At 49.9% G+C, this 21,892-nt stretch overlaps 1 protein-coding gene across 9 annotated transcripts in view; it reads left to right on the plus strand.

Moving 5' to 3' along the window:
- The window catches only part of PITPNM2 (phosphatidylinositol transfer protein membrane associated 2), a 131,090-nt gene that overhangs the window by 86,528 nt on the left and 22,670 nt on the right, over positions 1–21,892 (plus strand). For 8 of the 9 annotated variants that reach the window (XR_012503604.1, XM_074356159.1, XM_074356151.1 and 5 more), the window contains exons 2-4: positions 12,085–12,257; positions 19,593–19,807; positions 20,822–20,943. Coding sequence is in view for 8 of the 9 variants with exons in the window: in XM_074356159.1 (XP_074212260.1) it covers positions 12,180–12,257; positions 19,593–19,807; positions 20,822–20,943 (415 nt within the window). In the remaining variant the exon portion in view is untranslated. Of the gene's footprint in view, positions 1–12,084; positions 12,258–17,598; positions 17,767–19,592; positions 19,808–20,821; positions 20,944–21,892 lie in introns of those variants that run through there. The other variant, XM_074356155.1, reaches the window with a different exon arrangement.

Below are 21,892 nucleotides of genomic sequence, written 5' to 3' on the forward strand. Positions count from 1 at the left end.
GGAAAGAAATATCAACCTTTATTTCCAAGATCAGTCAGAAACAGTCAAATAAAGCCAAGTACTCACTCTTGGACGGAGCTTACATGGGCTGCCCCTCAGCTCCAAGGTTTGCACTCATTACAAAATAATCTGAAAGAAAACAAAACCCAAAAATGATTTCTCCAAATCATGCATCGTTGTAAAAACGCATTAAAGGGTTTTGCTTTAAACAAACAGTTTTTGCTTTAAGCAAACGTTAAACCTGTTTGCTCACACTGTATCTAGATTCGGATGCAGCCACGGCTAATCCATCCGTAAATGTCTCTAGCCTTGAATACGCCACTTAACGTTTTTGACTCCTTCCAAAAATGGGGCACACTTGCCTTTTCCACCTTGGCGAATTGATCTGCAAAAGCAAAAGGATGAAGCTAAAAGCATTTGTAAACCATAAAATGCTATTATCAGTGCTAGGGGTATATATTTATATAGATTGTTACAAATTTAGGCGACAGTTGTTCGGTTCTTAAGTTATTTCTATCCTGGCTGCACAGTAAGATAGATAAACCCAACTCCAACACGTACTGAGCGAGGGGGACGAGATATGACACTGAGCCACAGTTTCCTCAGCCATAAAAATGGGCGTAATTGCCAGTACAACGTTATTCTGCACAAAAAGGAGTGAGGGACTGATGCAGTCTACAGCGTGGATGAACCCTGAGAACATGATGCTGAGTGAAAGAAGCCAGACACTAAAGGCCACATTATTGTATGATTCCATTTAAATAAAATGTCCAGAATAGGCAAATGCATAGGGACAAGAAGCAGATAAAAACATCCCTGGGGAGGTGGGGACGGGGGAGGACAGTGAGTGATGATGGTATGGTGGTTCCTTTAGGGATGAGGCATGTTCTGGAATTAGACAGTGGTGGTGGTTGCACAACTCTGTAAATATATCAAAACCCACTGAATTGCACACTTTGGAAGAGTGAATCGTATGGTATTCAAATTACATCTCAATTAAATAAATAGATAAATGGGGGTAATATATCTAACTCAAGGCAGTTGTGAGGATTAAGTAAGTCATAGTTTATTCATGTAGCCTGGATGTGTAACATGATTGAAGGGATCTGTACGCCAAGACACCAAGCAGAAGATCTGGTTTCCACGTGGCAGGGCGCAGGGCGTGATGAAGTGGTTATTGTCCGTGCACCCCCCTCGCAGTGCGTGTAAACAGCTGGGGCGGAGTGGAGCTTGGTCTCTAACCCTTCCTTTGCTCCACAGTTTGTGTCTTCAGAGAGCACTCCAGTTGATTCCTGGGATCCAGCAAGTTTGGGAAACACGGTTTTAGGCACTATTGGGAACTGTGGGCAGTTTCTCGAAGCTAAAGGGCTTTAATGTTCCACCGTGACACCTAGAAAGCACTGGGCCTGCGCCCCATTGGGCTGCAGGTTTTGCAGAAGGTGCTGTGGAGGCACAGAGCCTTGGGGTGCTTGAATAAGATGGGCTTAGGGGGACGAGACCAGGGATGCTGGCTCCTAAAACTCCCAACGTGGGGTGGTGCCCCTCCAGATTTGAGGCCAGCCCTTCGGGGCTATGTGCAGGCTGCACAACAGCAGCTTTTCTTTTCTGGAAACAAACAAAAATCATAATTTGCAGCTGATGGCTGACAGGCCCTAAATAAGCTGGCTCAGAGCCTGGGTGCTGGAATCTTGCACACAGCCGGCTCCGAGTGGAGGTTTGCTGGTGGGGTGTGTTTGCTCAGCTCAAAAAGAAACATTCTCCAGGCAGAAATCTATTCCAGGGTCATGCTACCTGCCTGCAAGCCACAGAGCCTCCCTCAGTATGCGTCAAATGCAGGAGTTAATGAGGTTCAGAACACGAGGACTGAGAGCTGGCCACCAGCTTAGCCCCACAGAGGTCATAGCTGGCCTTGACCGACGCAGTTTCAGAGATGTGGTGGGCTGAAGAGACATTGGGAGGTGAGGGAGTAGAAACCGCAAGAATAGCTAACTTTTGAGGAGTTTTGCTGTAAAAGGGAGCAGAGAAATGGGGTGGTTCCGAGAGAAGGAAGTCGGGGTAGAAAGCTGGGGGACGGGGTGTCAGATCACTGTGTTGTACACCTGAAACTGATGAATATTGTATGTCAATTATAACTCAAAAAAATTAGCTTAAAAATGAGAGCGCAAGCTATGGGGTTTTTGTTTGGTTTTTGTAAATATGGGAGCTGTCACCAGCATGTCTGCGTGCTGATGGGGGACGGGGGCGGCAGGAGAGGGGCAGGTAGATACTGATAGGAGAGAGGTAACTTAGAAGAAGGTTATTTTTTTTCCTGCTCTTTAATTTTTATTTATTTTTTAAATTAAACTGTAGTTGATTTACAATATTATATTGGTTTTAGGTATACAATGTGGTGATTCAATATTTCATGGATTACACTCCATTTAAAGTTATTATAAAATATTGACTATGTTCCCTGTGCTGTACAATATATCCTTGTAATTTATTTATTTTATACATAGTAGTTTGTACCTCTTCATCCCCTCCCCCCTTTCTTCTCCCCGCTGGTTACCACTAGTTTGTTCTCTATATCTGTGAATCTGTTTCTGTTCTCTTCTATTCCTTTTCTTTTTAGATTCCACATATAAATGATAACATACAGTATTTTCTTTCTCTGACTTATTTTACTGAGCATAATACCCTCCAGGTCCATCTATGTTGTTGCCAGTGACAAAATTTCGTTCTTTTTTATGGCTGAGTAGTATTCCATTGTGTACATATACCACATCTTCTTTATCCATTCATCTGTTGATGGACACGTAGGTTGCTTCCATATCTTGGCTATTGTAAATAGTGCTGCTATGAACATTGGGGTGCATGTATCTTTTCGAATTATTGTTTTCATTTTCTTTGGCTATATACCCAGTGGTGGTATTGCTGGATCATATGGTAGTTCTATTTTTAGTTTTTTGAGGAACCTACATGTTGTTTTCCATAGTGGCTGCACCAATTTACATTCCCACCAACAGTGTGCAAGGGTTCCCTTTACTCCACATGCTTGCCAACCCTTGTTATTTCTTGTCTTTTTGCTGATGGCCATTCTGACAGGTGTGAGGTGGTATCTCACTGTGGTTTTGATTTGCAGTCCCGTGGTGATTAGTGATGCTGAACAGCTTCTCATGCGCCTGTTGGCCATCTGTGTGACTTCTTCGGAAAAATGTCTATTCAGTTCTGCTTATCAGGAGAAGGTCCTCAAATGACAAGAATGAGAGTCATGGAGGGATTGACCTCCTTTGGGAGCCGAGATGCTCACCCGTTGTTGCAGGAGTGGCAGGTGCAGGTGGCTTGGTGGATTCCGTGGTGGGAATTTGAGGAAATAAAGAAGCGGAACCATCCGGGAGAAGGCATGACGTAGCTGGGGCGGGGGGGAGTGCAGGAGCTGGGCCAGTGGAGCAGGAATGCCAGGTGCTGGGCCCACCCGGGTGTCCACCAAAACCTAGAGCCCAGGCTGGCCCATGAAGTGACCCCTGGGCCCTGGTGGCTCTCATTGTCGCCGATATTTATTTCATGTTGTCGTTATCACATCGTCCTCATCATACGAGGGGTCAGCCCCAGTTTTGGTGAGAATCCCAGCTCTGGCTCCTATTAACATGGGTGCCCAAAAGCGTCTGTCCCCTGGGGGATTAAATGAGCGGAGACGCTTTGGGGCACAGCCTGTGGCAGAGCCCCTGCCTGCTGACAGATGGTGTGCTGACACCCCTTGCCCAGAGCCCTCCCCGCCTGGGGGAGCTCCCTGCGCCCAGGTATCTGGAGGGGTGGGTTCTCCTTCTTTCTGCCCCAGGAGCTGGGGGACATTCTCCCCTAGAGGGTTGCTCATTTCTAAGGCCCAGACACAGGACCTTAGGTGCTTGGGTGGCCCCACCTTGTTTGAGCTGTACTCAGTGCTAACTGTGGGGAGCCCCGCCCTGGAGGCCAGTGTGGGGATGGTCGCAGGGGCAGTGACCAGCAGGGTCCCCAAAGGGCGATCAGTAGCCGGTGGGGGGAGGGCAGTGGCAAATTCAGGCTGCTGCCCCTTCATGCTCCTCTTGGAGGATCTGGGTCTCAGTTTTAATTTCCTCCCATGCAAATCTCCTCTCACCTTTCCCCGACAAGCGGGGTTGGAGCTGGCAGGCCCGGCAAGGAAGTGGGAGTCATGAAACCGGGGTGCCGATCGCCCTTGGCTGGCGGCTGTCCTTGAGCAGGGCGCCAGCCTCCTCTGGCCCGCCTTGCTCTCTGCACCATAGTGATAAGACGCCCTCGCTGCTGAGTCCTCTGGCTGCGGTTTGGGATGAGATGTCACAGGTGAAATGCGGCCTGCCCCTCAAGCATTTTCCAAGGGTCCCGCCCCCACCACCCCTCAGTCCCAGCCTGCAGAGCACTGCACACTCTGCAGTGCCCCCACGTGAACCCCATCCCGTGGGGGCTGATGACAGTCCTGCAGTGGCTTGGCAGTCATCCCCAGGTTGGCACTGCGGGCTTACAACAATGAGATTTATGGCCTTCAGTCACTGGCTGAAGGGGTGCTCAGGGCTTTGGGGCTCTGTGGGGCCCTCTCAGTGATCAGGCTGCAGGGGGAGCCATGTCCTCCTCTCAGAGGGGTCCAGGACATGGAGAGGGTCTGTGTCCTCCAGCTCTTCCCGTCTGTGAAATCCACATCAGCCTCCCTATTTATAAAGTGAGGGTTGGACTGGACCAGGAGGTCCTGTAGTGTTTCTCCCAAAGAAATCTTGGTCAAAGCCCAGTGTCTAACAGATAAAGGTGAAACTGCTGTGCGGGCAGAGATTGGAACCCTCCCACACTCCCCCGCTGTTCCTTCTAGATCAGACTTTCTCAGGGTGGGGGTGGTGTGTCTGCTCCTGCTTTTACCCCCAAGGGACAGAGAGGCAGCTAATCGGTGCTAACTTCATACACACACTCCCCCACCCCACCCTAGGCCTGGGAGCTGGTCCCTAGGGCGCAAGGAACTGCCCCTTCCCCCTCAAGGCCCCCTCATTCATCTGGAGCTGCCTTCCGCAGACATAGGTGGTCAGACCGGAGGGAGGGGTGGAAGTCACCCACATGGGGGTAGATGAAGTTCTTTTAATATCACTCACTTTGGCCCCTGATTGGGGGCCAGCAGGTTTGGAAGCAGAGAGCAGAAGAAGGGGGCTTTCCTAGAGAAGGCGGGAGAGAGCCCAGCGGAGCCAGAAGGGATGTTCCAAACGTACCAGAGGCCCCTGAAGCTGCCGGGGGCGCTCCCTTCCCCGCCAGCTGCCCTCCCCACTGTTGCAAACATCTAGATAGACTCCACCGGCCTGGCTTGGAGGAGCTTCCAGACCTAATGGCCAGAATGCAGCTGAATTGCGTTTGGATGGATTCCATCCTCTGTTGTCTCTGCACAGCCTCACTCCTAAATTCCATCTGTGACGTCAAACCCCAGCTAATCATGGAAAAACAGATTAGGTTCTGTAAACTCAATTCTCTTGCTTCCCCTCCCAGTGAGGGTGTCTCGCCACGGCCTCCGCTTGATGGAGCCGTCTTGCCTTCCTCCCTGCTCGGTCTGCCCATCCTTCTGAGCCAGACCCTAATGATCCACCAGTCTTCACTGACCATGCCCTGGGGGTCCCTGAAAACCTTTGGGCTCCCAGCTGGGGAGGCCAGGAAGGTGTCCTGCCTTTGAGTCCTTAGGCAAAATTAGATGTTTTCAGTCAACTGCAGGCCCTTTTCTCTGTCTTCCCATGGAGCTTCTGGGGGGACAGGCTGCCAGAGGAGGAGGAGGGTGGACCCTACTGCGCCCCACCCTGCCGAGCGTCCAGGCCAGGGCTCCAGGCACAGGCAGAACACAGCCTGGGCTGCACACTTTGTCCAGGGCTAGTCCCACCTGCTGTGGCCTCCCTGATCGCCATGCCAGGTAGCCCCACTCAGACGTCGCGTGGCCCTTCTCTTTCCTCAAAGACACCGATGGACACTGGGGCTGGGGGTTCCTCCTAGGTCCTGATACAGGGGTTCTGGAAGCCCGAGACTCTTCTAGAGACGGATGCCTTGTCTGAGGCCCTCCAGGGGTCCATCCATGTTCTCCCTGGACGGGGGTGGGGGGGGTGGCTTCTGGCACAGGAGGGCCTCTTGTGTGTTTCTTTCTTCCCGCTCATTATTCCAGCCCCAAAAGCTGCCCCGTGGAAGGCAGTAAAATATAATTCTGTCTAGCCCATCGTGACTCCAGCAGGGACGGAGATGAAATGTGTGTCTGCCTCGCAAGCCCAGGCAGCCAGAGTGGGTGTAATGAGATCATCTGAGGGCTCAGCCGCTGGGTGCGGCAGCTCAGGGGACAGGCAGACACCAAGTCACACTGCCCCTCTCGTTGTGGGGCTGGGATCTGCCTGTGCCCCGCTTTGCTTCAGTTTCAGCCCAGAAGAACATAAGGGGACTCCTGGGCCCAAACCGGGTCCACATTCTGGCAGCAAAGCCAAAGGGACCCGTCGTCCTTCGGACGCTGGTGCCCCGGGAGCTGGGCTGTGTCTCCCTGATGACGGTGGGTTGAGCGTCTGCACCCACCCCTGCTCCTAGCAGCCCAGGCACCCGCCCTCCAGACCCTGCTCAGCACAGCAGCACCTCCTCACCGCTAGCTGAGTGCTGGGGGCAACGGGGCTGACCATTTTATGTGCATTATCTCATTGAATCCGCGAGCCAGCTCGATGGGGCGGAGCTCTTCCCACCCGCTGTTCTGTAGGAGAGCAAATGAAACAGCAAAGAGATTGAACAGTTTGGCCACGGTCACTGCTGGGGGTGGCAGAAGGTCTGGCTCAGAGTCTATCACTGTAACAACCACACGGACTGCCCTTCTCCGGCCGCTTTTATACACACTCCTCATACTCGGCTGCTGCTGCCTTGTGAAAAACCGAGTAACACAGAAGAGTGTGAGGAAAAGTTGCCCAGAATTCCATCAATCTGAGATAACCCTCACCAGCAGGCAGTGAATGTCATTCCAGACTGTATACAGACATATACAATCAGAGTAGTAGGAACTCAAAAAAAAAAAAAAAAAAAAGATCAGACTACATACATATTTAAAATAAAAATCAAATTTAATTTTACTTGAATTTAATCAAAGACAAATCACCTTATTTGCATGCGTCTAAAATGAAACAGAAGAGAATTGTTAAACTTCAGAAAAACATTTCTTTATCATAAATGATAATAGTTCCTAAAGGGTTAAAGTGAAGATGAGAAAAAAGGGGAAAAATTTTAACAGCTTTATTAGCTATAATTCACATACTAATATAATTCACAATTTTTGGCATATTACATTAATTTAAAAAATTGTGATAGATATCTATTTGTAACACAAAATTTTCCATTTTAACCATTTTCAGGTATACAATTCTGAGGCATTAGTACATTTACTGTGTTGTACAACTATCACCATTCCCAAAATTTTTTCATCACCAAAATTGAAATTCCATAACTGCTAAACAATGACCTCCCCCAACCATTACCCTGTCTCCCCAGCCCCTGATAACCTCTAATCGACTTTCTGAGAGAAAAACTTTTAAAACGTTGGCGTTGTTAATTTTTTTCATTAATAAAATTTATTTTTTAGGGCAATTTTAAATTCACAGCAAAATTGAGAGGACGGTACAGAGATTTTCGATGTTCTCCCTCCACCCCCACACATGCTCGGCCTCCCGTATTATCAACATTCCCCAAGAGAGTGGTACGTTAGTTACAACCAATGACCCTACGTTAACATGTCATTATCACCCAAAGTCCATAGTTTACATTAGGGACACTGTGTCATACGTGCTTTGAGTTTTGACACAGGTACAATGATATTAATCTACCAGTGTAGTAGCATACAGAATATTTCCACCGCCCTGCAAATTCCTGTGCTCTGACTACTCACCCCTCATTAACTTGTTAACCTACATAATGAATCAACTTCCATGCTATGGAAGTTGAGGAAATTATCCTCCACCTCTGTTCTACCACTCTTAATTTTCATTAGGTGTATTATTTGTGTACATTGTCAAGGTTTTCATATTCTATTTAATAACCATAATTGCCATAATTTCAAAAGTATTAACTCACTATTCACCAGGATTCCTCCATTGACGAACTTATTTTTATTTATCTTTTGGTTGGATTTTAGCATCAGGTAATTTTTTAAAAGAACTTACGGATGTCTGAGCCCCTAAATTCATGTTTCAGAATGTCTATTAACTTTTTACTTGAATGGACAGTTTAGCTGGGTACAAAATTCTGGTTCCTAATTCCTTCCTCTTAGAACTCTGTAGATACTGCTGCACTGTTTTCTGAAATTGTGTTGCTGTGGAGGATTCTGATTCTACTCTACCCATCTCCCTGTGCCCCCTCTTTAAGTGATTCTTTCTTTATCCTTTAGGCTCAATAACTTTTCTAAGGATGTCTTGGTGTTCATAATACTATCAAGTTTGCCTGAACCACAGAATGGCACTTAATCTGCAAAATCAATTCTTTTTTATTTCATGGAATTTTTTCATTGTATATTTGAATACTCCCCCCACCCCACCCCATTCTATTATTCTATTTTTGCAGAGAAACATAACAATTATATATGCGTTGGAGTTCCTTTTGCCTCCCATGACTGTCATTTGGTCATATTAATCTTCTCCATTTAATCTCATGTGAGTTCCTCAAGCTCACCCACCCATCTCTAGTTGTTTACACTGTGCTTTTCCTTTTTATTCATTGCTTATAATATGGCTTTTAAAAAAATATCTGTGATGTGTTTATTTTTCTTTCATGTTTCTCCCCTGAGCTCTGCTAAATCAGCTTTCAGCTTTCTGCTCTTTTTGTTACCCAATAATTTCTTTGTAACATTTCTGTAGTTCCTTCCTTCCACTCCTCTGCCCCAACCAGTGTCTAAGAGATTATGTCTGTAATTTCTCTGAGTCGATGGAGAACTGCTTTTCTGAAGTCTTTGGATGGTTCCTCGTGTGATGCATGTTCTTAATTAGCACCCCCAGCCTTCATGCCTGGGACCCACGTGGGCTCCCTTCTGATTATGGTTCTCTAACTGCCTTCTCAAGAGAAGCATGCAGGAAATACTAGGGATTCCAGCTCTCTTGGGCTTTGGGGTTCACGCATTCACTGTGGTTCACAGAGAAGCTCTTTAGGTCTCTGACTCTCTGTATTAGGACCATCTCCTCCCTGTCTCTCCTCCCTCCCAAGCCCCATTACACTCCCTTACCTGGAAAACTAGGTTCTGTCATAGAAACAGCGTATTGGCGTGATTTTCCCATTAGCTCTCACTGCTCTTCCATTCCATGATGTACAGTTGCATCTCTGCGTGTGCTCAGTTCTTAGGAATCAGTGTAACCCATCCCCACATCCTGCCCCAGGGCCTGGTGGGCTGGAGGGAGCAAATGAATGGACACTCGGTCTGACTTGTGTGTGGGCGGCTGGTTTACCGTGTAGCCACTAAGACCCCAAAGGGCAGATTGCTTCGACTCCTAGAGTTTCTCAAGACCATTTAGAGATTGCGTCTGACCTCTTCGTTAGCATCTGACCTCTCTGTTATTTGGATGACGACATGGGACTGGCTGGGGGTCACTCTAGGTCATTGCATTTATCCTGCACAGCAGAAGGAGCCCACAAAAGCTTAGGAAACATGGCCCTTATTGAACCTAGGTTTTCCCTTTCCTGTCTCCAATCCTCATTTCCTCCAGCCTCTCCCAAGCATCCAGTTCTCTCTCCTTTGTCTGTGTCAGGAGGGTCCCAAATCCGGTGCCTGTCCTACCCTCTGGGGGTGTCAGCCTGGGTGCCTTGCCACCCCAGCAGAGCCCAGGGTCTTGTTTCACACCCTCTTGTGGAAGGAGGTGGTGCCATGGGGGCTCTGGGCCATCACTCTTCTCTCCTGTGGGCTCAGCCCCCAGCCAGACGTGTGTGGGCCTGTAGGTCGCAGGGCTGAGTCCGGGCAGCTCACAGCCTCTGCTTTCTCATCCTCCTGGACAGTTTCAACTCAGGCTTCGAACCCACATGCCCTCTCAGCTGTTGGCTGGACCCACACCTTCAGGAAGGTTAGCGATGATGTTTGCACTCGATCACGGCCTCTGGAGAGTTGAGTCCTCCCTCTGTGGTAAGGTCAGGGGTCCAGGGCTGATCAGGGAAGGGACAGGACCAGAATGGGTAGTAATGACAAGCTTTCCTGGATGGCACTGAGTGGAAAAGTTCTTCCCAGCAAGAGGCCTTCCAGATACAGAGATGTGGGACCACTGCCCAGAAAGGGAGGAGGGTGTCAGACAGGGGGCTCCCGTGTCTAGGTGACATCATTCAGACGATGGAGAGCCTCTGGGTTGCAAAACGCCCTCTTTGGGGTCTTTTATGGACCCAGGGTTTGTCTTATCTGTGGCTAGCAGATGTTGGGTGCAGTTTCTGGGGTATGTAAAGTATATGAATTCTAACTGGCTAAAAAGATGTTTATCTGGACTGTATTTAAAGCAATTGGATATGTGAGAAGTTGAGTGTGGTGCTGAGAGCTTTGAGGGGCTAATAGTCCTGCCTGCTATAAAGAAGTAAACAACCAGGGGTCACTTTAGGCTAATAATTCAGGAGCTGCCTCTGTCCCATTTATATACACCCTGGCCCTCTGTCTTTTTCCTTAGGTGGTTTATTAAAGAATATCGTTCAGCCTTATGTACTGATTGTCATAAGAGTCCTGGTATATGTGCTTTCCCCAGTCTTGTTAGTTATCAAGTAATGTGTTAGTGCCTGGGTGATGCTCAGGCCTCGTACACACGGTGCCTGGGGCCAGCTGCCTGCCTGGTCAGACCCTTATTCTTATCACTTAGCCAGCATCCTGCCTCCAGTCACTGTGAATTCTCACTGGCTGCTGTCCCCAGCATGGTCCTTCTAAGTACTATCCTGATTCTGCCACTGCCTATCTTGGAAACCATCACTCAGTTTCCATTTAACAGCATCGAATCTCTCTGGGGGGAACCAGATATATTCACAGCAAAGCCCCCTCCATCCGGGGGACAGATTATGATAGGTATGATATGAAATCACTTTGCAGATCACCGAGAGTATGCCTCCTTCTAGCACTTTTTGTTAGTTTTAAATATGATTGCGTTAGGTCCAAGTCTTCATCAAATATATTGTCATCTGAAAGACAAGCTACTATGAATACATTGCTTGCTTGTATTTTTAAATAGCTTTACTGAACTACAATTCACATGCTCGGGAATCTACCCATGTATCTTATTTTCCTCTTCTCCCTCCAAGACTTAGCCCAATGTCAGCAATAGAGTAGGTACCAATAAGCAGTTAGCAGAGGGGAGGGCATAGCTCAGTGGTAGAGCGTGTGCCTAGCATGCATGAGGTCCTGGGTTCGATCCCCAGCACCTCCATTAAGAAATAAATAAATAAATAAAACCTAATTACCCCCAACCCCCCAAAAAAGACCAAAAAAAAAAAAAAAAGAAGAAGCAGTTGGTGTTGGGTTGAAAGGAAACCACACTTAAGATCACCTCTTTTGGATAATTCGAGATCTCCTGCCAGGAAGCAGTGTTGCCATCTGCGCTCAGTGACAGGAGCAGAACCGATTGCCCCGATGCCGGCAAGTCCCAGACTGCTGATTTTTAAATTTCTCGCGTCTGTTTTTCCTAGTTTTGTTTGTCCTGCCTTCTTGCCAGCCATTGTGACTTGCTGCCATCACTGTGCCTACCTCCAGCTACTCCAGAACATGGAGGAGCTGAAGCCACAGCCTGTTAGAGCTGCACGTGAGACAAGAGCGCATCCTCTGTGCTCTTAGGGGAGGCAGTGCCCTGCCCTCGCCTGGCCCATGCTACCAGGATGACAATCTTTTATTTCCCCCGTGGCTGATCAGAGTTTACACACGTCCTCTCCACAGTTGCTGAGCAAACAGGGAAAGTGGAGGCTGGGGAGGTGAGAGAACTTGCTCAAGGTCACACGGTGGGCTTAAGGTCATACAGTGGGCTTATGGCTGAATTGAAACCAGAACTCTAGCCTAAGGTCTGGACTAGGCCCTTCCTGCGCTATTGTACCCACCAGCCTTTGCAGAAAGTGACTCTCCTGTCTCTCTTTCTCTCTCAGGGGTCCTTGGTGAATTTTGTCATGGTTATTTAAGGAATCTCGCCTAGAAGTCCGAACACGCAGTTCCCCATCGACGGGAAGGCTTGGACTCCAAGATGATTATAAAGGAATATCGGATTCCTCTGCCGATGACCGTGGAGGAGTACCGCATTGCCCAGCTGTACATGATACAGGTGGGTGGTGGGGCCGGGTAGGGCCCTGCCATGCACACAGGGGCTCTCAACACCTGCCTGTGGGGCGGGTGGCTCTGTGGCCTTCACAGCAGTACCCGCCCAGCAGGCCCCCGGCAAATATCTAAATTGCTCTGGAGCTCTGGGTTCCAAGCACGATGCCAGGCACACGCAACACACCGTGGAGGTTTGTGGCACTGGGTTGTCTCGCCAACACTGTATTCACGGCCCTAACAAGTCTAACACTCTCTGTGCTTAACACCCATCCTCTGACTGGTCCAGGTACTGTTCTGGTGTTTGGTCAGCTTGGACTGTGTAACACAGTGCTACCAACTGGGCAGCTTAAACCACAGACGTTTATTTCTTACGGTTCTAGAAGCTGGGAAGTCCAAGGTCAAGTTGCTGACAGATTTGGTGTCTGGTGAAGGTCCTTTTCCTAGCTTACAGATGGCCACCTTCCCACGGTGTCTTCCTGCAAGGTGAAGGCTCCACCCTCATGATCTAATCACCCCGCAAAGGCCTGACCTCCTAGCACTAGCACGTTGGAGGTTGGGGCTTCAGCATATGAATTTGGGGGGTGGGGGCGAGGGACGCAAACATTCAGTCCATAGCAATCCATGTGACAGACAGGAAGGTACAAGGCCCAGAGAAGTTAGATGCCTTACCCAGAAGCACACAGCCTGCCTCCCAGCTCTAGGCGCACACTCTCCTCACTACCCTAGGCTACTTGCAAGACCGATGTCAGCTGTGTGGCTGATTTAGAGTTACAAATGACTATGAGGATGACAGGTCTCTGTGACAAACCAGAGATGACCACCCCACCCCAGATGTTGCTGGCCTCCCCACTCAGTGCCTGACTAACCTGGAACCCAGGATAGGGAGCCCTAGGATCGAGGTGCCCATAGCTCCCACTTGCTGGGGTCCTGCTCCATGGGGGTCCCCATCCCAGCTTCTCTGCCAGCTTCCTGCTCATCCTCAGTGCCCCAGCTCTTTGCCTGGCCTAGCAGCTTTCCTCTCAGTGGGAGGAGTGACTAAGAACCTACTCCCAGCCTGGCTCTGGCTCTTCTGGTTACACAGATGCCTCGGGGCAGCCCCTGATGGTGGGGCCATCAGGGCAGGGAGAGCCCCTCCTGGCAGGGTCTCCACCTCCATCCCTAGTAGAGTCTGACCAGGTTCTCAGTGTCGGAAGCTTGACTGGGATGAGAACAGAAGGCGAACTCAGCCTCTTTGGTGGGGGCTGTTGGCTGCATGCTGCTTCAGAAGCGCCACTCAATTCCCTCTTGAACCACTCACCCTGTCATTATTCCTGGAGAGTGGGGAGAGGAGAGACGTTCTTTAGCCCCCCGGCTCTGAACACTCTGGAAATCACTCAGGCTGTTCAAGGACCAGGCTGATCTGCCAAAGGCGCTGTTTGTTCTATGGCTTCTTAATTCCCTCCCCAACCCCTCACCGAGCCGGGGAAGCCCTGGACCACAGCAGGCAGCCCTCAGCTCTGCCCGGTGGTCCAAAGGCATCAAAATCCCAGGGGACTGACTTGCAGCTTCCAGGATACCCCTAAGCTTTTTTGAGTATGTAATCACCTCTGGCTCAGGGCTCCTCAAAACACCTGCCATCTTCACCCCCTGTTTTAAGGTTTTTTTTCCTAAACGTCTATCCTTATGGCTCCAATTAATGTGAAACATCACACAGCTTCCTATGTGGTGCCTCCTGCAGGCCCGGGGCTGCCTGTGTGTGCTGGCTCTTCCAAGCCCACCTGCCTCTGGTCCTGGTGTTCTTAGGGCTCCATCCACTGTGGGGGTGATGAGCAAGCCCAGCATCTCCACCGTGTGATGGTTTCACAGGTGTGAACATATGTCACAATCTCACCAGCTGTACCTTTAGAGATATATGGTTGACTGTATGTCAGTCATACATAAAACTGTTAAAGAACTAAGTTAAATTCACCAGACTTTCTTGTGGCCAGCCTGGGCCAAGGGCTGGGCTACAGAGATGAATGAAAAGCACTTTCTACACTCCGGGATTGCCTGCGGGGAGATGGGTGCATATGCAGCCCACTGAGTACAGGCCACAGCAGCCGGACGGGAGACAGGGAGCCCGGGGCTCGCATGGGCTTGGGGCCAGTGCTCCAGGAGGGGTGTCCGTTCTGAGCAGGGCCTTTTGAGATGGATGGGCCATAAAGGGTGGGGCAGTTTCATTTTTGTGGAAGAAAGAACAAGACCTTAGTTCATTGCCCACTGATCCCACTTACCAGCTGGGGTGGCAGTTAGGAAGGGGCCTGCCTTCTGAGTGAGCTACCTGCCCCCTGAGGTTGTGAACGAGATGGACTCACATGTCAAACTGCCTCATACCTGCTTGACCTGCATTCAATGTACATGTTGTTCAAGGTTAAAAAAATTAAAAAGAAAAAGAAAAGAAAGAAAGAAAAGAAAAGAAAAACTTATTTGGCTAGGAGAGCGCATTCCATCCTAGGAGGTGCCCAGCAAACAGGGCATGATCAGAAGCGGCTCGGCCAGGACCCTGGACAGCTCTGTGAGCTGCAGGTTTGGTGAGGGATTCTTGGTCTTTGAATCCGTTACTCACCCGCGCCCCCTCATCCAGTGCTTTTTCTGCACCGGATCCCTGGTGGCTCAGGCTCCTCCCTTGCATCCCCCAGGCCTCAGGGATGGGGGAGAAGAGGGAAGAGGAAGCGAGGGTTCCCCACCCAGCCTGTATCAGCAGGGTAAGCAGGGGTCAGGGTCAGGCCTTGCCCTGGGCGTGCATGCCCCAGGGAGCTGAGCCTGTCTCTCCTGCCCATCCATCTGTAGTCTCCAGGGAAGGCACCACAGCATGGCTTATGGGAACGGTTGTCAGGGATGGGCAGTGGTTTCCAGTGTGGGCTGAGAAGGTCAGCGTGATTTGAGACGAGCCAAGTGTAGTGACAAAGCCTCGGCTGTGCCAGGGGAGGCCCGCCCGCCGCCCCTTGGATGCCATTGCCAGAAGGGAACCAGGAGTCAGCTCCCGGGATGCCAGCTCCGAAGCTGAGGGAGGTGCCCAGGCTTAGAGGGAACTGATGACAGTTGGGACCAGAATTCACTTGTTCATTCAACCAATCTTTACCAGCATCTACTATGCAGAGGCACCAGTGTGCTGTGCAGGCAGTACAGGCTGGGGCCAGTCTGGGTGCCAGTGGCTCTGATGCTCTAACTGTGGTCCTCCTGCTCCTGAGCGGCCCACCGTACCCATCTCCTGTGAGTGACCACAGCCATTGCCACCACAAATGATGATGGTAGCCTGGTTGCCGAGAGCCTGACACATGTCACCTGCTTTAATTCTCACTGGACCCGTAGAGGTGGTGGTATTCATCCACAACTTACAGATGAGAGCTTGAGGTTCAGAGATGTCAAGGAAGTTGCCCAAGGATGCACAGCTGGCCCAATGCAGCCAGGCTTTGTCTGCAGGCGTAGCTGGCTGTTTCTTCCACTGGACTTGGAGATCTTCTAGTTCACACAGCTCTTACCTTCTCTGAAGTCACAGCTGTTGAGGGTTGAAGCAGAGATGTCCTGCCCCCATCTGCTTCCAAAGCCTGTTCCCTCCGCCTTCCACAGCCCTCTTCCCCATCCTTCACACACACACACACACACACACACACACACACACACACACACACACACACGTCTGCACCTTACGGCGGCCAGGCCAGGTTAGCCTGGGGAGTCAGCCACATTCTGGGGAACATGGTGGTTCCAGAAGGCTCATGTGGCCAAGGGCTTGGCTTTGAGAGCTGGGGGTTGGGCAGGAGGTGGCAGGGGGCTCACCTCTAAGGCAGGTGTGGGATCCTCAGGGTACTGTTCTTTTTCCCACAGGCAGGCTGAAGCTCACTCACAGGGGCTGCTGGTTGACTAGTGTCCCCCCTAAAATTCACATCCACCCAGCACCTCAGACTGTGAACTTATTTGAAAATGGAGTCTTTGCAGATGTAAATCATTAAGGATCTCGAGATCATCCTGGATTTAGGGCAGGTCCTAAAGCATTGAGGTGCTCCATGCTTTGAGTGGGCAGGCCCTGGAATCCAACAGGCCTGAGTTCAAGTCCTGGCCCTGCCACTGTGTAACCGTGTAACCTTGGGCAGTTCACTCCACCTCTCTGAGCCTCCACCTTCCCATCTGTACATCGAAGGCATCTTTCTCAAGGTGTTGTTGCAGTAACTAGAGGAGAAAGAACACGCCAAGCACTTAGCATAGCCACTAATAAACAAAGCTACTGTAAGAGGCTGGAGCTTGGAACGTGTCCAGGAAATGGTTGCTGTTTTCATTATGGAACCTGGGCCATATTCCAGGAGCTCCTTTATAGAGCGAGGAATGGCACATCCCTGTTCTGACCCCATCTGTGACCTCAACCAGGGTCTATTTTTTTTTCCTGAAGGGTACTTAATTGCTCTGGCCACGGAGAAATAGCACATCTGTGTGCCCAAGGGTGAGGCGGTGCTGCTAGGAATTCCCGTGTGTGTGCACACGTGTGCGTGTGTGTGTGTGCATGCATTCAGGGGTGTGTGCTTGTGTGTAAGCGTGCGCACACCTGCTGTTCAGGAAGCTGACCGAAGATGGCCTTGGCAATGCCGTCATGTCACCATGGAAACGAATGTTGAGCTTAAAGTCACCAGCACCTTGACCACGAGGTTCTGTGCAGAAGCAGAAACCTGAGCTTTTGGGCACTAGAAAGGATATTTGTGACAGAGAGACACTTAGAGGTGACCCAAGCATCGTTTCTCTTGGGTGGTGCCTCTGAGGCCCCTGCTCGCCTTCTGTGTTTGATCTCTCTGAAATCTTAGTACTAGAGGCAGAACTGGTTCTGGTTGGTTTGTTTGTTTTGTTTTATACCAGATTTATTGAGATGTGAGTCCCACACCACACCTTTCACACATTTAAAGTGCGCAGCGTAGGGGCTTTTAGCATCTTCAGAGTTGTGAAACCATCACAATTTTAGAGCATTTTCATCACCCAAAAAGAAGTCTCTCTCTACTTTCCCCCAGCCCCTGAGCGTGGGCCAATAATTATTTTCTGACTCTATGGATTTGACTATTCTGGGCACTTCGTATCAATGGAATCACACAGTATGTGGCCTTTTGTGTCTGGCTTCTTTCACTCAGCGTGTTTTCAAGGTTCATCTCTGTAGTAGCATGTGTCAGAACTTCATTTGTTTTTGTGGCCAAATCGTATCTCACTGCATAGGTATAATTTGTTTACCCATTTATCAGTTCATGGACACTTGGGTTGCTTCCACCTTTTGGCTATTGTGAATAGTGCTGCTCTGAACATTGATGTACAAGTTTCTGTGAATCTTTTCATTTTCTTGGATGTGAATCTAGGAGTGGAATCACTGGGTCATATAGTAACACAATGTTCAACTTTTTGAAGAACCGCCCAGCTATTTTCCACAGCAGCTGCACTATTTTTTCCACCAGTGAAGTATGAGCCTTCCAATTTCTCCACAGCCTCACCAACACTTGTTACTGTCCGTCTTCTCAGCCATCCAGGTGGGTGTGAAGTGCTATCTCATTGTAGTTTTAATTCGCATTTCCCTAACGACCAGGGACGCTGAGCATGTTTCACGTGGGTATTGGCCCTGTGTATGTCTTCTTTGCAGGAATGTCTAGTCAAGTCCTCTGCCCATTTCTGAGTTGGGTTATTTGTTTCTTTGTCATCGAGTTGTTAAGAGTTATTTATGTATTCTGGATACAAGTCCTTTCTCAGGTATATTATTTACAAAAATTTTCTCCTATTCTGTCGGTTGTCCTTTCATTCTCTTGATAGTGTCCCCTAATGCACAAAAATTTGCTTTTTTTTTTTTTAACTTTGATGAAGTCCAATTTAGCTGTTTTTTCTTTGGTTGCTTGTGCTTTTAGTATCGTGTTTGAAAAACCGTTATCAAACCCAAGGTCATGAAGCTTGGCCGCTAGGTTTTCTTCTAAGAGTTCTGTACCTTTAGTTCTTACAAGGGTGTCTTTGATCCATGTTGAGTTAATCTTTATATATGGTATGAGGTAGTAGGTCCAACTTCATTTTTTTGTACATGATATCCAATTGTCCCAGAAGTGTTTGTTGAAAAGACTGTCCCTTCCCCCCACTCAATGGTTTTGGCACCCTTGTTTGAAACCAATATATATAGCGTATAGATCTGTGGGTTTGTTTCTAGACTCTAATCTCCAGTCCATAGATCTGTCTTATGCCAGTACTACACTGTCTTTTTTTAAAAAAAGAAATTTGCAAGGGGTAGGTAATTAGGTTTATTTATTTGTTTATGTTTGGAGGAGGTACTGGGGATTGAACCCAGGACCCTGAGCATGCTAAGCATGCTCTCTACCACTTGGGCTATACCCTCCCCCCTAGGACTACACTGTCTTGATTACTATAGTCTTGTGGTAAGTTTTGATATAGGAAAATGTGAGTCTTCATTCCAACTTTGTTTTGTTTTGTTTTCCAGATTGTTTTGGCTATGTGAGATCCCTCAAAATTCCATGTGAATTTTAGGATTAGTTTTTCCCTTTCTACCAAAAATGCTGTTGGATTTTGACAGGGATTGCATGGGATCTGTAGAGTGCTTTGGGGACTACTGACATCTTCACACTATTAAATCTTCCAATGCATGAGTATAGATGTCTTTCCATTTATTTATGTCTTCTTTAGTTTCTTTCAGCAATGTTTTACAGTTTTCTCTATACAAGTCTTGCACCTCCTTGGTTAAATTTATTCCTAGGTATTTTATTCTTTTGGATCCTATGGTGAAGGGAAATGATTTCTTTATTTCATTTCTGCATTATTTGTTTCTGTGTATTGATTTTGCATCCTGCAACTGTGTTGAATTTATATACTAGGCCTAACAGTTTTTTTTTGGGGGGGGGTGATCCTCTAGGCTTTTCTATGTATAAGAGTGTGTCATCAGCAAACTGAGATAGTTTTATTTCTTCCTTTCAATTTGGATGCCTTTTATTATTTCTATTCTTGCCTAATTTTTCTGTCTAGAGCCTCCAGCACAATGTTGAATAGAAGTGGGAAAGCCGGCTTCCTCGTCTTGTTCCTGACCTTGGGAACACTTTCAGTCCTGGGACATACAAAGTCAGAATGGACGAATTTGTACATGCAGTACTGGGCTGGGAGAGGAACCGTGGTCCATTCAGTCTTCTGCACGAGTGCTGGGGCACATGGAACCAGGGTTTTTCTTTGTAGGGGTGGTCCTGAAGTGACGTGGGAGGAGCCAGCCTGGTTGGCCAAAGCCCCTCCTCCCATTCACCCGGTCTCCCGAGCCCCTCCCCTTCTGCAGAGTGCTCTGGACCCACCCGCCCCGCTGCTTTTGTCCCCACAGAAGAAGAGCCGTAACGAGACGTTCGGCGAAGGCAGCGGCGTGGAGATCCTGGAGAACCGGCCGTACACGGACGGCCCCGGCGGCTCCGGGCAGTACACGCACAAGGTGTACCATGTGGGCATGCACATCCCCAGCTGGTTCCGCTCCATCCTGCCCAAGGCGGCCCTGCGCGTGGTGGAGGAGTCCTGGAACGCCTACCCCTACACCCGAACCAGGTGAGCCTGCCCTCACCCCCGTGGCACAGATCCTGAGGGCTAGTCTTCCAGACAGGTTTGATCCCCACACCCCAAGGGGCCCAGGCTCCCAGGGAGCTGAGCCTCCCTTCTCAGTGATCCCCTGAAGGCCCCCCATTACCCCCTTCAGAGAACGGGCGGGAGAGGGAAGGGAGTACCCCTAGATGCCCCCCAGCCTGCCACTGGGGGCAGACCAGGAAGGAATTGAGTCCAGCAAGGGCCATCTGAAACCCCTTTGCCATCTGGCAAACTCGAGGAATACAGACTTACTTTAATGTTCACCTGGGAATGCAGGACAGTCCATCAGCTGGGAAGAAACACGAACTGAGGGTAGACCAGATGGTCCAGAGATTCCCTGAACCCTGAGGCTTTCAGTGACTAGGACTATGTTTTATAACAAATCATGTTGAGCAGGGCTTTCTTTGGCTCCCCGTGGTAGGGGGCTCTTCACTCTGTGCCCCCTCTGTGCTCAGTATAGCTGAGCACTGCTTAGTTAGAACAGACAGGGGGCTGCTCCCAGCTGGCCACCCACTTGCTGAGCAGGTGGAGTCCCCAGGAATCTTGCCCACGTTGGTGAGGGCCTGGAACTTGCCAGAGTATCCATTCAGGTTATTCCTCTTCCCAGCAGCAGTTTCCTCCTCTGAGCTCATCTCCAGCCAAGAGAGAGGGGCCGTTTCCCTGTTGCCAGACCTGGTTCCTTGGGGGACAGGGGACGGGGTGGCATGTGACACGGAGGGCTGGTCCAGATTCAGCCGGCTCGGCAGTATCCCGCACACATGTGGACCCAGGGCTGTCGGCAGCTTCCTGCAATGACTTCCTCTTCCCCCACTCATCCCTACCCGCAACCTGGACTGAGCTCTCCTTAGGACGAGGTGAAGGTCCAGGAGGTGGATGGGACAGATGTGTCTGGACCATGGCTCCAGCCCCCACCTCCGCCCGCCACCCATGCCCACCTCGCTAGCTTGGGTCCTGATGGACACTCGCCTTCCCCCACAGGTTCACTTGCCCTTTTGTGGAGAAATTCTCCATTGACATCGAAACCTTTTATAAAACTGATGCTGGAGAAAACCCCAACGTGTTCAGCCTGTCTCCTGTGGAAAAGAACCAGCTGACAATCGGTAACCGTCCAACCTGACGCTCCCATCCTGGGCGGGGCAGGAGCCCTGCAGGGCCAACTTCCTGGTTTCCCTACCCACGGGCCCCTCGATTCTGCTTGGCAGGTTCCAGACTGGCTCCTGGGTGGGGAGGTTAGAGTCCAGGCAAGCGTGGTAGGGGGCACCATGTGGGGGGAGCAGGACAGGCCTCCTTGGCCCCATTTTCCTGATGTGCACCCTGAGGCTGAGTGCCTTTCCCACCTCAGCCCTTCCCCTCCATCCAGGCCTCTCCCTTGGCTTCTGGTGGCTCCTGGCAGTCCTTGGTGTACCTTGGCTTATAGAGGCATCACCCCAGTCTCTGCCTTCATCCTCACATGATGCTCTCCCTGCGTGCATGTCTGCATCCTTCTTAAATCACACTAGTCATGTTGAATTAGCTATATCCTAATGACCTCATTTTAATTTGATTATTTCTTTAAAGACCCTGTCTCCAAATAAGGTCACATTCTGTGGTCCTATAGGCCAGAAAGCCAATGTATGCATTTGGGGCGGGGGCACATTCTACCCTTACAGGAAGGAAGGGCCCAGCATGACGCAGGCCCTCTTGCAGCTCTTGTCTGGCCAGCGGCGGGCTCCCTCCAGCGGCCTCCTACCATGGTCTCTGAGTCCCAGCCTTCCCCTTGGTGGCCCTTGCCTCTCTGGGCGGGCTGGGCATGTGGTCTGCTTCAGGAAGGATGTCCATCCCTCCCCACACACTGCTGCCCTCAGGCTGCCCCTGATCCCTCGCTGGTTTCGGTGGAGCCAATATCCGCATCTGTAAACCACAGCCCAGGCTCAGTGCCAGCAAGCCAAGGAGATGAGACAGCCAGGGCCTGTGGGGGGAGAGTCCCAGGTGCCATTGTCCTCACACGTCTGAAAGAAGGGCTCTCTGAGCCACAAACCCTGTCCTGAGTTCCTCCTCGCCAGGCGTCTG

The sequence above is a fragment of the Camelus bactrianus genome, chromosome 32 (genome assembly GCF_048773025.1).
Source record: "Camelus bactrianus isolate YW-2024 breed Bactrian camel chromosome 32, ASM4877302v1, whole genome shotgun sequence".
Classification (NCBI taxonomy): domain Eukaryota; kingdom Metazoa; phylum Chordata; class Mammalia; order Artiodactyla; family Camelidae; genus Camelus; species Camelus bactrianus.